The sequence below is a fragment of the Molothrus ater genome, chromosome 3 (genome assembly GCF_012460135.2).
Source record: "Molothrus ater isolate BHLD 08-10-18 breed brown headed cowbird chromosome 3, BPBGC_Mater_1.1, whole genome shotgun sequence".
NCBI lineage: Eukaryota > Metazoa > Chordata > Aves > Passeriformes > Icteridae > Molothrus > Molothrus ater.
The window spans coordinates 3,815,226-3,831,758 of NC_050480.2; the positions used below are offsets into that span (position 1 = coordinate 3,815,226).

Here is a 16,533-nt window from a genome sequence, read left to right on the forward strand (position 1 = left end):
GATTTGGCCCATGAAGAATGTTCTGCACAATTTATCTCCCAGTGTTGCTCCAGACCCAAGACAAACCACACAGTATTTTTGGGTGGGTTTGTTAACATTTGCCCTGAAAACCATTCTTGAAAAGAAAATAATATTCATTATCACTGAGGATCAACCTTTGTCTTTCCTACTGAAAACTGTTTACATGTTAATGAGCAGGCATTTCTTGCTGTCCTTCTTTTCCAGATCCAAAAATTAGGGTAGAGAGAAGAAAAGTGTCCAAGGTCACCAAGCAAACAGCTGTAGAGGCCCTTCCAACTGTCACATGAAAGGTGAGGGGAAAATCCACCACACTTTACCTAAAATCTGCCTCAGGAAAAAGGGCAATAAATCTGAGCCAGTGCATTTTACTTCTTACTACATCACTGTTACCTTGGATTTTAGAGTCAGACAATGGCACTAAGTCCAACAAAATATACTTTTCTTCGTCAGACCAAAGACCAGTGTTCAATTTCAACAAAATCCAACTTCTTTTCCAGTGGGCAACTTCATTTGAAGACCTGATGGATTTTCCTAAGGATTATTTAATGAAATATAATAGAAATACATTCTAGTAAGTATGTGCATATATCAGGATTACAAGTGTCTTTGATTCATTTGTACCAGACTTTTAAGTTTTTCGTTCTTAGAGACATGTTAGGAAAACCTTTAAGACCATATTTGCTTATTTATTCAATTGCATTTCAGCCTTGCATTAATGTAGCTAATATAGTCCTTCAAGCATTAAAAATAATATAACCCAATTATCACTTATAATGTTTGTGTTTCAGAGCAAAATATTTTTGTTAACTATAAAAAGTAGTTGATATTTTAACAAGAACCTCTTGGAATAAAAGCAGAATGCAAAGGGTCAGTTCCCTGTGATTCCCAACCCATTAATTAATTAATTAATTAATTAGAAGTAGCAGTTTCCAGGAATTTTTTTCTTAACAAAGTATCAAAGCCTGCAAAAGAAAAATAATTAAGGAAAGCATTGTCAGAGCCTTAAATGAACCCCCTAGTGGAACACAGCAGGATGAGCAAACAGATGTGGGAGCCTCTGGGTGTGTGAGTGTTGGAAGGCAGGAAGGACAGGGCTGCTGGTCCCTCTGCAGCCCGGCACTCCCGCGGGGCTGGCACCCACCTGGGGCAGCATCCGATTTTCCTCCTCCAGCTGTCTTACTCTGGCCTCCAGCTGCCTAACATAGGACAAGGTTGATTCTAAAAAATCAAACAGAAAAAAACTCGTATTACCCACAGAGATCTGCTCGTGTTCACCAGCGCCAGAGCCTGTGCCACACTCTCACTTGTACTCACAGCAGACTGCCTCTCTCAAATATCCATGGAACATCCCACTCTGCTCCTCCCAGGGCAGAGCAAACACCACTGACCCTGGAACTGATCAATTCCTTGCTGCTTGTGACTCTGCACTTTAAGGTGGTCCTTTCTCAGACCCAAGGTGTAGCTGCATTTCTCTTCACAGAGAAAAGCAAGGCACAACTTCCCAAGGCTATTTCTAGGATTCACATTCTCCGAACCTCAGAGAAAGAAAAAACAATTCTTATCTCAATTGCTGCTCCTCTTGTTGTTCACAAGTGGAAAGCATTGTGGAAGATTGTTTACCTGAAGGGAATTGGTAACTGGATTCTGGTGTGAGTGCTTTGATCCACTGACCAATTGAATCCATGTGTGTGTGTTGGGACTGTCACGAGATTCTGGGCAGCTGAGTTGAGTGCTTGGCAGATTCAGTGTAATATAGTGTAATATAATATAGAATAATAAAGTAATTAATTAGCCTTCTGATAAGATGGTGTCCTTCTCGTCATTTTCTTGCCTTTGTCAGGGTTGCCCTGCTTTTACTCTACCCAAGGAATCTCACAGAAAGACAACACAGTTTTCCAACCCATCCCCACCTGGAAATGCTCCACATGGATAATGCACCATCCCACATGAACAATGCACCATCCCACATGAACAATGCACCATCCCACATGGATAATGCACTATCCCACATGGACAATGCACTATCCCACATGGACAATGCACTGTCCCACATGAATAATGCACTATCCGACATGGACAATGCACTATCCAACATGGACAGTGCACCGTCCCACATGGATAATGCACTGTCCCACATGGATAATGCACCGTCCTACATGGACAATGCACTGTCCTACATGGATAATGCACCATCCCACACGGATAATGCACCATCCCACATGGATAATGCACTATCCCACATGGACAATGCACTGTCCCACATGGATAATGCACTATCACATGGACAATGCACCATCCCACATGGACAATGCCCGTCCCACATGGATAATGCACTGTCCCACATGGACAATGCACTGTCCCACATGGATAATGCACTATCCAACATGGATAATGCACTGTCCCACATGGATAATGCACTATCCCACATGGACAATGCACTATCCCACATGGACAATGCACCGTCCCACATGGATAATGCACTATCACATGGACAATGCACTATCCCACATGGACAATGCACCGTCCCACATGGATAATGCACTATCCCACATGGATAATGCACTATCCCACACAGATAATGCACTATCCCACCAGGTCAGCACTGCAGAGCCCAGGGAGAGCAGAGGGTGCTGTGCAGGCCGCTGGGTCAGGGGCACCCCTCACACCCTGGCAGGGCTCTGGGGCACACGCAGCCTCCCCAGCAGCACAGCAGCTCCTGGGCTCCACCCCAGCTCCACCAGGCTGTGCTGCCACAGCTGGGGCTGGGCTGGAAGCAGCTGTATGTCCCCAGGGCCTGGAAGGTCCCCAGCTGGTTGACAGCAGGACCAGCCAGGGCACAGAGCAGCTCACAGCGTGTCCTCCTCTGCCCCAGGGACACGCTCCCAGTGCCCTGCTCTGCCCTCAGGACTGCACAGAGAGCAAACCCTGCTTGCTCTGCTCACCAGGCACTCACTGACCTCCACAAGGGCAACATTTGGTGCCTTGTGAAGAACGTGAGGTACTCCCAGTCTGCTCCCAAGAACTTGACATAAGAAGAGGAGATCCCTCATCCGGCACTAAAAACCCCCACGAGCTTTACCATCAGACATTTCCTGGCTCACTTAGAAGTGCTGCTCTCAAAGTCCTGGATCTAAGAGGGAGACATGTCTAGGAATGCAGCACTCAAGTGTAAGAAAAAAAAAGAAAAAAGGTGCAGAAGAACTGCTGTGACTCTTGCACCTCTTTGTATGTAGGTGGAATTCTGCATGTACTCATTCCTGACTCAGAGAGCCACTCAACTTCCTCTGAGATGTCAATTCCCATCACACATTTGTACTCACATTGCCATTTAATTAGCAAAATTGATGATTGATGGTATGGAATCCATGGGTATTGGGGCATTGCTGATGCCTGATACAGCCCTTCAAAGCTGCATTGACAACACAGCTGTTCACTGGTTTAAACTGACAGATGACTTTGGGCATGAATTTCCTCTGATAGCTCAACACTAATGCAGCCTGCCCATAAAATAAGGGAAATAAGGTGTCACTTACTGCTCTTACAAGGCTGCAATAGGCTAAAATATGCATGGGAATTTACACAACATGAAGACAACAAACAGTAATTTGTCAAAGATGATTAATGCCCAGCCAGGCACTGGATTAAAAATAGCCTTGTGCAATAAAAGAGGAAGAGGTAATCTGAGGTTCTGCAGGCTTGGCTGCCTGAGGATTTTCATAGTTAGTGATGGGTGCATCTCTGGAGAGCGCTGAGCCCAGCTCAGATGAGCACTTAGGAGATGAACAGCTCATTCAATTAACTGCCAACGACAGGGACCCTCCCACCAAATCAGCTCCTTCCCAGCACAGGCACTCCTGGGAAGGGCTGCAGGAGCTCCCTCACATCACATTAGCACAGGCAACAGCCCCCAGCACATCCCAACCCTCCCCTCTGCTGTTTTCCATATGAGATGGCTCCTTAGCACTCATTGTGTCAGAGGGCTGGACCAGGAGCTCTAAATTCCTTGGTTACAGGTTCACTGCTGTGTCAGTGTGGGCTTGGACTTCATGCTCCAGTCCAACTGCCCAGCTGTGCCCACCAGTTCCCTCCCTGTGAGCTCCCCTCTGGATTCTCTTCAGCTCCAGGCTGTCACAGACACATTTTATAGAAAAATCCTTTCCTTAGGATTTTTCCTCCTGAGAAGCCTCAAGAACAAAATGTAAGCAATGGTTATCTGCTGCTGTGGAATGCAACAGGTGCTTCTGGGATTGGGCTCATGTGGTTGTTTCTAATTAATTGCCAATCACAGTCCAGCTGGCTCGGACTGTCTCAGTCAGTCACAAGCCTTTGTTATCCATTCCTTTTCTATTCTTAGCCAGCCTTCTGCTGAAATCCTTTCTTCTATTCTTTTAGTATAGTTTTAATAGAATATATATCATAAAATAAGAAATCAGCCTTCTGAAACATGGAGTCAGATCCTCGTCTCTTCCCTCATCCTCAGGACCCCTGTGAACACTGTCACACCAGGCCTTCTGTGATTTCCTGGCTGAGCATTCCTTATCTCCTCAGATAACCAGATAACACACACCTCTTGGCAGCATCTGCCTCTTACTAGTTTTATTCCTTCACTTGTCTGTTGGGAGTCCAGAGCAGAGATCCCTGCTGCTTTAAATCACACAACTCTGCCTCAGTTCTCAACTTCCCAATGCCAGCTGAGGATTTGGTCTGGAATCTCTGTGTCTCCTAACCCTCCTAAAGTGTGAAACAGTTACTTAAATCTCCTCTTGTAATCTGATTAAAAGGGAAAATTAGGTCATCTACCAAAGGCTTGAGCAAGCAAATCCTAATGTATGTGAGTCTTCTTGACACACAGACTAGACACATATATATTTCAGGATCTGTTAATATATTTATGCTGGGATGGTATGAGCTTAGAGGAAAAATGAGCAGAAAAGTCAGCCAAGGACATAGCAGACAGAGAAATTGAAAACACAGTGAAAGTGAAACAGTCACCAAACTTTAAAAAGACCAACCAAACAAAAGTTGCACTCAAAGAGTTTATGAGAAGACCTGTATGATCCATCTCTTGTGCTCTGGAACATCCTGTGCAAACAGGTCAGTCACTGGCTCATGTCATTACTGCCAGATTTGACCCCTGTGGGCCCCTTGGTTACAAGATTTCCATTCCTTCCCATCTCCCTTTGTGAGGCATTGCTAAGGATGGAACAATTTGGAAAAATTCCCCTTCTCAGGAATGGGTTACCACCAAATGAGCTCCCCTCCTTGAGCTTCCTGTGCTCTTAACATCTCTGAGAACAGGATCAAGGTGGTGCTTCATTCCAGAGCTGAAATAAAACTATTTTCTGAATTATTAGAGACACAGAAATATCTTGCTCTTAGGGAAATTCAGTGACAATTCACCCTCTCTCCACATCTGTCACTCTAACATGTTGTAAGAGAACATCAATATTTACAGAGCTGATCTCCTTTTCTTTTGACATCCACACTCTTGAAGCAAGGAGATATTTTGGGGTTATGTCAAACTTTATCAGACACTTACATTGCTGCCAAAGGCATATTTGTGCATTGGATTTATCCATTTTTATATGACTGTGCCTGGTCTCAGTCTAGCAAGGAATTCATAATATTCTTTAAGCCAGATTATCCTCTGCTGTTTCAGAATGGGGGAGGATGTCATGTTAAATTCTGATATTTTCCTTTTTCTTTCTGGGTTTGTTTTGGTTTTTTAGTTTGTTTGTTTTTGAGGCTTACAACTCACAGGCAGCTGTGGGACTGCACTGGATAACATTTTAAAGTCTGAGATCCTCTACACACTAATTAGATCCCTGGAAAAGGAGAACCCCACAGAAGACAAAAACCCAGAGGTTCAATCAACTTTTCTGCTTGTTCATAGGAGCTGGAGTAGCAAGCTCAGTATGGCAGGTGGAAGGGATTTTATCCAACAGGGGAATACTTGAGGGAAAGACAGAAAGGGAGAGCCAAGAGCTGGACAGAAGGCTGCTCTGAAGCAGTCCTCACATCCTCATGGCCAGGAAATGGAAAATCATGACTTGGTGATAATGCAAAATTCACCTGGGTTCTGTTACCAGCAGCACTTCCTGCTTTGGTACTCACCTCCTAAAGGAGGCCTCCAGAATCCTTGGGAGCTGCTTCTCAAGGCACATTTTTAAACACTCAGGGTATAAATGAGGGAAAGTCATTCCAACAATTTACCCAGGCAAAGGATTCAGCACGTTGGGTTTAGGGATACTTTGATGTGTGGCAACAAGAGTTTGGCTGAGGTACATCCAACTTCAACAAACTCCATTTGTTATGCTGCTCTTCCAGAATCACAGAATTAACTAGGTTGGAAAATACCTTTGAGACTCCTGCACTGTGCTGGCAGGAATTTAATAATTGCACATCAAATCAGATTTTGGTCATTCAAATCCACACCCAGCACACTGCAGTGACAACTAAATAATCTTTCAATAAATGGGAGATGAAAACCAAGGTTGTGCAAGGAGTACTCTAAACCCTCCTGTAACTGCCTGGCAGCTCCACACATTTAGGAAAGGGTTTCTCTGCTAACTGGGGAGCAGATTCAATGACATGCAAACCATCTCCCTGTCCTAGAATTCCTAGTCATCTGATTTAATTGCTTCAATATTAATATTCATGACTGAGACAAGCTATCACTGCAATCCATCCCCTTTCAGCTACCTTGTTCGGATATAAAAAAATAAAATGGCACTGCTGGATTTACACTCTCAGCAATTCACACCCCTTGCACTCAGTGCTGGCAGTGTCCACCTCCCCAGGGCAGGATCAGAAGACCTCCCAAGGTCATTTTTAGCCCTGTCTCCTATGATTTTCTATTAGGGCTGTACATCTTACATAACATCCCTGACTGGAGAAGTGCTGGAGAGCTCCTTGTGCAGCCAAATTCCCCCACAATGCAGCAATGCTGGGATTAGTGCTACCATGTAGAAAGAAAGACAGACATCTGCCCAAGGCAGGGTTTTATTAAGCTCACCAGAATGTTTAGGAGCTATTTATGACAAAGGCACATATTCTCAGGAAGTTTTGGGACAGTGAGCACCATGGCACTAAGACAGTGCATTTCTCAGTCTTGCTGTTGTCTGAAATTCTGTCCCCAAGCTCAGATTCCTCCTGATTATGGATCCAGCAATTCTTGACTTCTCTCAGTAATTAAAAATATCATTAACTAAGCTGAGCTAGTTCACCAAGTGTGTCAAAACTGAATCCTAGCAAAGGGAAAAGCTGGCACATGCTGGTTCAAATATCCAGGATGCAGTGGCAGCTCTGACACTTCTCAGGCATCGTGTGCCATGTCTCCCCTTTTCAGCACACATTACACACAGACAGGTGCTAATTACCTTATCTCTGCAATCAGAGAATTTTATTCAGATTTCCCACAAAAACTATGTGTTTTCTCAGGTGCAGCAGCTTTTAATCACAGATTAACTATTTCTTAGAAGAAAGCATACCCTCCTTATTTGAGGCAGCCCTTGCCATGCTTTTACCAATTCAGTGGTGGGGTCTGACTCAGACTCCAAGGTGTTTGCATTTGCCTGGATTTAGGTGCCACTGTGGATCAGGCAGTTTAGTGAGCAGGTCTGGGCTGGCTATGCACACACACTCCTGTGGTGGAGCTCTCCAAGGCTTTCCTTCTTCCCCAGATCACCAAGAAATGTCCCAGGTCACCCAAATGCTGCCTGTGACACTACTTACCAGAAATGTAACACTGGCTTCCACTTAAGAACATTACTGATTTAGGCTTAGGAGGTTTTGTTGCACATTTAGCATTAGGTGCAACAAAATTTCCAGTTGAATTCACCTGGAAAAAAATAAACTCAAAAAAAAGCTTAAAAAAAGGTTTAAAAACCTTGTATGGAGAATAAAGGATTCAACTATAGCAGCACCTAAAAATGATCTCAGGTGTCAGCTGAGGCAATGCTCTTACTAACAGTTGGATAACACTGTCCCACTAATGGGCTGCTGAAACACTAACCTTGCTTTGTTTGAGGTTTTTTGGTGCTAGAGGTAACAGCAGCAAGGCTTTCCTTGCTGGCCTGTTTGATACTCTGTTAGCTCCCCTCCAGCCTGTGCTAAATGCATTTGGCACAGTATTGATGGAAACAGAGAAAATCAAACCCATTATGCTATTGCTGAAGCCTTTCCCACTGGCTGTCAGCTTGTTTTGCTATTGACTGCTGTGGTTTATGAGGGGTAAAATCTTTATTGGTTCCATTTACTCAGGTTTGTCCCTGTGCCACCACACTCTCCTGGGCTCATCAGGAATGTCCCCAAAGCAGGCACAGCCCCTGGCCTGGAAACACAGCAGAAGGAAAGGGGGGTGGGTGTTCAGGAGGCTCCTGCATGGAACCCAATGGAAAGGTGGAAAGGGCACCAGCTGGGAACAGCTTTGCTTAGGGAAGGGAGATGAAGCACTCATTCATCTCTCCATCCCAGTGCCCTCATCTCCTTCCTTCCCCAAGCCAGGCTATTCTCAGGCTTGCCTCTTCCCGCTTTCCAGCTGATTTCACACAGGAATCTCCACCTCACACCGGTGTCATTGCATCTTCTAAGTGTCCCTTGCTGAAAGGGCCCCGGCTCCCTTCCAAACCTGTGACCACTGAGAACCCACTGTACCCACAGAGCCATCTCCAGCTTTTCCCAGTTTTGCTGAGCCTCTGTAAAATGAACAGTTACAGGATAAAATGAAAAAATACTATAAATGAAAATAAAAAGCTTCCCAGCAACAGCAAGATTTGTACAAAAACCAGAGGGTCAAACTGACTGAGACATCAAATACATGCACTAAACGTCACTCACAATCCCCACAATTCTCCCCAGATGCTCACAGCCACTTTTCTTAGCCCATAAAATTGTGTTTCACAAGCTCCAATCATCAGATGTTGAAGAGACATAGTTTAGAAAAGATAGTTTAGGTGAGAATTTTACTATTGGTACAGCAATCTCAAGTTAATAATACATTGGCTTCCACCTGGCAAACTGCAGCTTAGGCCAAACCTGAAAGCCACATCTCCAGGAATTGTGAATCAGACCAAAGCTCTCAATCATTTTTATGCTCATCTAGTGCCTTGTTAGAGGCAGTTATCCAACCTGTAAACTCCTCTTTTATGGGGAACTGTTTGTGTGACTCAATCCCAAATTCAAACAATGTTCCTGAGAGTACAGAAATAGAAGCTCTCTCATTACTGAAACCATTGAACCATTGAACATTTTGTTGCTACAACTACAAAAGAGATGCCAAAAATCACAACAAAGATCAATAGACACATGAATATGTGGAGGAACAGCCAGCCCACAACACCCAATCCCTCTTCAAGGTGTATGTGGGGTAAATTTGAAGGAGAGAGAAGGGCTCCAAGAGATGTTGGGCAGCAGGCAGTGCCAGGAAAGCAAGAGGGGCAGCAGGGCCACCCTCTCAACTCTGTTTCCAGCTCCTTGCCTCACTTCTGATCCTGCTGATGCTTCATTGCCTGCAACAGGAGCATCCTGCATGAACTGTGCTGTGCACACAGCATCCAAAGCCTCCTGTAAAACACAGCAGGAAAAACTACAAAACCAGCAAACATCCAAGGGAAAAAGCAGCAAGATGTGCACAATGATCCAGCTCTGTGAGGAGCAGTGGGGAGCATTCTCATGAGCAGGAAAGGGCAGCAGCTGGGGAACTGCCAGAGGAGGACAGGCCAACCTGGGCAAACTCAGTGGAGACTTAAAATTATCAGGACAAAAGGAGGGCTTGGATTAATTTCTCTACACTGAGTGATTAAGATGTAGGACAGGCTATTAAATGCAGTAAAAGATGTTACAAGATTAAATATGTCCTGGGGACTGAAACCACCCTCTTGCTTCCAGAGCCCATTAAAGAGCCATGGTACAGTAACACCTGCCTGTCCCTCCTGAGCTGGGCACACTTAAAGCAGGAAAGATGAGCATTTTGTAAAATTACTGCACCAGCAATCTCAGCACAGAACCTAATTCCAAGGAAAAATTAGCTCTATCCATTTCAGCTGGCAGCTACACAATAGCAGAGGGAAAGGCTCTCGGTGCAGTCTCCATCTCCTCTGTGAGACTCGTTTGGAATGACTGGGGAAGGGATAACAGAAAGAAATAATCAAATGACAAGGTATTTAAAATCTATCAGTGCAAGCATGTTGCTCTCTAGGGACTCACCTCTCCTGGGCTGCTCCCTCCACAGCTGGAGCATCCATGTCTCCAGACAAAATCCCTGGGAGGGGAAGCCCCAAGAGGGACCTCAGGGATCAGGAATCTGTGTCCAGCTCGGGCTGAAACCAGCACTCAGCTACTTCAGCACTTAGGAAAACTCTGCAGATGTCTCCTGCATGTTGCTGACAGCCCAAACATCCCCCTTAGGGGCAGAAAGATTCCAGAGCAGACCAGACATCACCCAACAGAGGATACTGCCTCAGTTTCAGCTCATTATTTCCCTAATTTCTGAAGATCTGCATGTCTGATCATTATCTCTGTGCTCTGATATGATGCTGGGATTATGGGATTATTCCAGAGAGACTCCCAGCAGCCAGGGCAGAGGGAACTCAGGTGCTGCAAACCAAACCCTGCCACATTTAGGCTTCCAAGCTCTCCCAGGGATGGGGTTTAGGCACCTTTTACATATTTTCCTATCCACATGATGAGATTCTTTCTGTCCTATACCCACATTTTTCCCTGTCTTGTTGCCTTTGCTCCCTTCCTGAGATTCCTGTGGCTGCATCCTACATTGTTGCAGCTGGGCCTGGGAACTAATCAGACTGTGCTTTATCTGGTGAAAGTGCACAGCTACAAACCCACACCATGGACTGATGCAGGACAACACTTGTGAGAGGGGAACCCATGTTTTTCAGGGCTTCAGAGGAAGCCAAATGTTCCACATTAACAACTTCATGGTTTCTCAGTGCCTTTTCAGTGTTATCTCACTGCAATCAACACACACTGCTGTTATACTAATATGATGCTGATTAAAGCACTCATAATTTAAAAGTAACCTCAGCACAGCACATATTACTGGGAGCTGTACTAGGCACATTCACCTGCTATAAAGCTGTTGGATTCATGATTTATAATTACTTACTCCCAGACATGGCAAATCCCACAGATCCCAGCACAGCAGATGTGGCAGCTCCTTCACTGATGGGACTTCTCCCTAGTGTTGGTGAAGCTGATCCTTGGGCTTTAAACATTGTGAGCATCTTCTGACTGTCACAGTCATATTTTCTGGAAAAATCCCTTTGCCCAGGATTCTTCTCCTGGGAAGCTGAGAAGCCTCAGAGAAAAAGGAAAACAATAATTATCTCATTTACTTCTCCTGTGTTTTGCTGCTTTGGAATGTGGTTTGGAGCTTGTTTACCCACAGGTGGTTCTTTCATTGGTTTTATGTGAATTGTTTTGACTTATTGGCCAATCAGGGTCAAGCTGTGTCGAGGCTCTGGAAAGAGCCACAAGTTTTTCATTATTATCTTTTTAGCTTTCTGTAAGTATCCTTTCTGTATTCTTTGGTATAGTTTAGTATAGTATTCTTTAATATAATATAAGTATCATAAAATAATAAATTAGCCTTCTAGAACATGGGGTCAGATTCATCATTCCTTCCTTCATCCCCACAAATACAATACCTGACCAAAGAGGTGAAGAAAGCACTTTCCCTTTAATACACTTCCAAGACTCAACTACCTCTCCATGCAGTCCTAACTAAAGGACTTCAATTGCCCTCCATGGAATGGTCTGTCCACCTCTGTGGATGTCTGTCCATCCAAATCAGCCACCCAGCACAGCCATTCCCAAATCCATGTCCCTCTCAAGCACAGGAATTGATGCCATTGCTGTTGGCTGCCCCAGCATCTTCTCCTTTTATGTTCCAAGCACCATTTCATCCAACAGGGATGAAGTCAGCCAAATGCAGGAAGTGCTCTAGAACCTGAAAATGGCAAATCAGCAGTTGCAAGAATTCCTCAAGTTTCTAAATCACCTGCATCCATTTGCAGGATGTGTTCACCCATTACGGTGCTGTGTTCAGCAGGAGGGCCTTCAGACAAAGCTGGGATGACTCAGGGAGAGCAGCCCAACTTGAGAGCTCTCCCAGCTGCTTATCTCCACCATCAGAACAAAACAAACACTTTAAACAAGGTCTCCTCTGTTTATTTCCTGGTTATTCACTAATGGGAAAGCAATTTACGCATTTCCTCTCCCCAAACACACAAATAATTGAGCAGGGCTGTTGGTTCCACAGGCGGCTGGAAGTGGTTGTGTCCTTCTGGCTGAGGTTTACACGGAGCACTCCGTGACTAATCCATGCCCCTGGCTCAGGGAGCTCCTCAGGGCCCTTTCCTGCCCCTCCTGGGCCACTCAACACACACTGAAAGATGAGTCAGGCTCAAAAATCAAGTGCATGTGTTTGTGTGGACATGGGCATGTGAGGGGAGGGTTTTCCCCCATGAACTACCTGCCATCAAATTACCAGGATTTCATTCTGGCCACTCTGAAAGTTTCTTTTATAGGGTTACAAGGAGGAAGAATTTGCCCCATCAGCAGACAAAAAGCAACAAGAGATAGGTGAGCATTTCCCAAGCAGGTGGTACTGTCTCATTTATCATCTCTGATTAATACTACTAATTAAACTAAAATATAGTAATGTTGTGAAATAGAAAAAAATCTAGAAAACAAACAAAAAAAAAAACCCTGACATTCTTCTCTACCAGCAGCTGCAAAGTAGCACTGAATCTCCTGAGATTTCTTAGAATGACGACAAAAAGAATTATTGCCAGGGTTCTGGGCACAAAATACAGATGTGACTGTAACTACAAACTGCAGGAAAACTCCAAGTAAAACAGTTGGAGGGGGGAAGGGGATTCCAAATCCCATTATATGACATATGTATGACCACAGCAAGTCATGTTAGAGACACAAGCAGAGCAGCCTTCCTACTGCTTCATTGCAGAGGGATCAGCTCAGATACTGTAGTGCTGTGGGCAAGGGAGGTAAAATCAGTGTATAAATGAGCTGTCAGGGCAGCTGCTGTAACAAAATGCAGACAGCATCCCAAAATTTCTGGAGAAAATTGAGACATATAGACAGCCTTGGAGGTTTAAGGCTAGAAAAATGCTATTAAAACAAAGCAGTCTGGCTTCCTGCCCTGTGGAGACAAAGGAATTTTGATAATAATTCCAGGAATGCCTGGTTTCCTTTTCACTGCTGGAAGTGGATATGGTTGAAAGAAATCTGTGGGCTTTTTCCTGTAAAGAAAATCTTGGCAGAAACAGTTGGACCAAAATTAAATTTATGAATGAGGTTTTTTGTGTGACTTAGGACATGAACATAAGATCTGTAGCAATAAATTACTGCAGGAGGATTATATATTTCCTGGGTTTTGTGAGTCTGACACCCAGTTCCAATCCATGTGCACTGTTTTTGCCATTCCTTAAAACAACACTGCTTTCATGCTCACCTATGGAAACCTGTATCAATTACCTGCAGGAGAAAATCTGGATCAATTCCCCTCTGTGACTTCTTTTACAGCATGCTGAGCACAAAAAGGACACCCATCCACCCCAGATAAAAACCACAGAACATCCCCCAGTGTTTCCTGAATCCACCTGCTCTACAAGGGTATGGAATTGCCTTGGTGGCTCCAAGATTGGCCACATGACAGCTGTTAACATCCCAAAATCTTACACAAATATGACCCCCAGCACCCCCTGGTATTTCCTGGAAGGCAACAAGCAATCCTGGCCTCACTAAGGGTACAGGGATCTGCCCTCAGCTTCAAAGCCCACAGAGCTTCCAGTCCTAAGGAAGACTGAGAGAAAAACAGGGCACAGGGCTGGAGACTAAAAGGAATCTCCTCTCCTCCCATTCTTCCCAGAGCAGCAATTACAACACCCTGACCCCAGGAAGAGCTGGCACACAAAACAATGCCTGTCTGGAAAGGTGCCAGCAGCTCAGGGAAATTGTAAGCTCACTTTTCCCAGAGAATAAACACATTTCAAGGAGGTTCCTTGAAAAACAAGGAACCTTTCCTCTGACAGAGCAGCCCCTGAGAGCTCCACACTTCCCTACTCAGCCTGCTCTTCCCAAGGAAAAGGGAACTTTCTGGCACAGCTGAAATAACCCTTCCTTGGGCACTCAGGTTCCAGCCCTGGTGGGAACTGAACTCTTCCAGCAGTGGCAAGTCCCACCATTCCTCATCAGCCAAAAAGCACTTGGGCAGCAAGTGGAGTGAGAAGCAATGGGAACTGCTCCATTTGCTTTGTTTGTAGAGCTTTGGGTTGGGTTGGTTGTACCTTTTTTGGTCAGAAGGCAGAAAAGGAATTGAACACATTTCTAGCCCATATCCCAGGAAGCTGTAGTGAGATTTCCCACCTCAGTCTCCTGCTCCCATACCTGCTTGTTCAAAGATGATATTCCCAGGTTTCATTCTCACTTTTTGGTGAGGGAATGCTTGCAGAGGCAGCTGACACAGCTGGCTGAGTTTTGCTGAGAGGATTTGTTCCACGCTGACCTGGCCTGGCTCCACAGTCAGCACCCAGGGACAATTTACACTGGGCAGGAGAGCAAGAAAAGTGCTCCCACTGCAGAGCACACGAGGTGAAAAAAGGGCTTTTCCTGATTTTAGAGAAGTCCTCCCCTTAGTCAGTGATCCAAGGATGCCCTGAAGGGTTATTCCCACCCTCCCAGGAACTCTGACTCCAAGGGATGCATCCCATCATCCGAGAAAGAGGAAAAGCAATGACAGAATCAAACCAGGCTCACCCAGGTGTATGACTGTGGCAGCCACCTTCTCATCCAACTTTTTGGTGAAGTCCCTAAGTAAAAGGACTGAGAGCTGCCTGGCCAACACTTTAATGAGACATCATTTCCACCTAAACATCAGGAGCTTTATTTAAAAGCCATCAAGCCTTGTGTCAACTTCCAGATTTGCTTGCTGATTACTGTCCTTACTGAGGACATTTTATGTTTTGACAAAAATCCTTCTCTTTGAGTTAAGCATGAACACACAAGTTACTGCTCTGTCTTAGAATATGAGATTAAAGGGTCTGCTCTCTAAAGGACTGGGACTTTTAGTAAGAGAAAGATTGAGGGATAGACTCACACCTGGATTTGAAGTTTTTGGAAGGGGAAGTCAGGGTGGCAGAGTCAAAGAAAGGAAACATGACCTCAGTTTAAACTAACAAGTGAGACAAATCTCTCCTGGTGGAAGTCAGAGGAATGCAGACCTGTTTGGGAAAGTAAAATCAGAGGAAGTGAGTAACTATCAGCAATCTTATTTTCAGAAAATAACCTTATCTTTACTGCCTCATTTTAAACATAAACACAGTGTTTCTTATGTGGCAGTAAAGAGTTCCCTGTAAAGAATTTGTGGTTTTTTCTTGCCATCCATTACATCCAAAGTCTACAATCCCTTGAGCATCAACCATTTACCACTGGACACGGTAAATGTTGGCAGTGGCCAATTTTGTCTCAGTGTAATTGTTCACTGTGTCCTGTCAATTCCTACTCTGTTCTCCTTGTTCTTGCCAAAGCCCAAACAGCATCCACTGCTGGGGCCACCAAACCAGCTTCTTCCACAGAACCACAGAACTGTCTGAGTTGGAGCAACAGAGCACATTTCAGAACCACAAAATAAATATATTAAAATTAATTGAAAATAGTTTTTGTTGAAAGCTCTTTCCTTGCAACAATAGCTGTCTCAGTTCATAATTCCCAGGTGTTCAGACCTCCCTGTGTCACAGGGATGTCCTAGGAACAGGACATCCCATCGTAGACATGAATTACTTTAAGATCCAAATCAGTTTTCCTAGTCTGTAATCAGAGACACTTCACTCTTCAATATTTAACACACTGACCCAGGACTAATGCAGGACACTTGTGATTTGAGTATCAATTTTTAAAGTGCTTCTGAAGTCTCAAGAGGCTTTTCCCACTAAAATTCAGCCCATGCTTAACCTATTTACATAGTCTTTCATCTTCCTGTTGTAAGAACATTCCATCAAATCTGCTGAGTCAGATAAACCTCTTTACAGGAAAAAGGATATTTGTCCTTTGGATTCAGGCTTGAAAAAGATAATGGAAACCACAAGTTTTCACAAATTCTGTAGTAACTGCTGATATTCTGGGGAAGCATCTTTGTGAGTTATTATTTGCTGCTTGGGGAGCATATCTGAGGAAATTCTGAATCACAAAAAAGCTTTCCCATGCTGTAAAAAGATAATTTCCCATTCTGTACATTGCAACTTCTCTGTACATTGCAAATTAAATTCCTTTTCCTGCTGAAATACCAAATCCAACCCATCCAGCCTACAGTTCATTCAGGGTACTGAGCAGATCACATGTCGAGCCAAAGTCACTTTGATCCTAGAAAAAAAGTACACTGTTGAATCAGCAGGGTCATCCCCTAGATTAAATTTGCCACTAATCCAATCAGATCCAGCACTTACTTTGTCCTCCATGTTGAGCACCCCCTCCCAG

The 16,533-nt window shown here is 44.4% G+C and overlaps 1 protein-coding gene across 3 annotated transcripts in view; it reads right to left on the reverse strand.

The window, feature by feature from the left end:
- The window catches only part of CCDC85A (coiled-coil domain containing 85A), a 72,789-nt gene that overhangs the window by 16,518 nt on the left and 39,738 nt on the right, over positions 1-16,533 (reverse strand). For 2 of the 3 annotated variants that reach the window (XM_036380578.2, XM_036380576.1), the window contains exon 3: positions 1,163-1,239. The exons of the other annotated variant lie outside the window; for it this stretch is intronic. In XM_036380578.2, the coding sequence (XP_036236471.1) occupies positions 1,163-1,239 (77 nt within the window). The remainder of the gene's footprint in view (positions 1-1,162; positions 1,240-16,533) is intronic. 3 annotated transcript variants of the gene reach the window in all.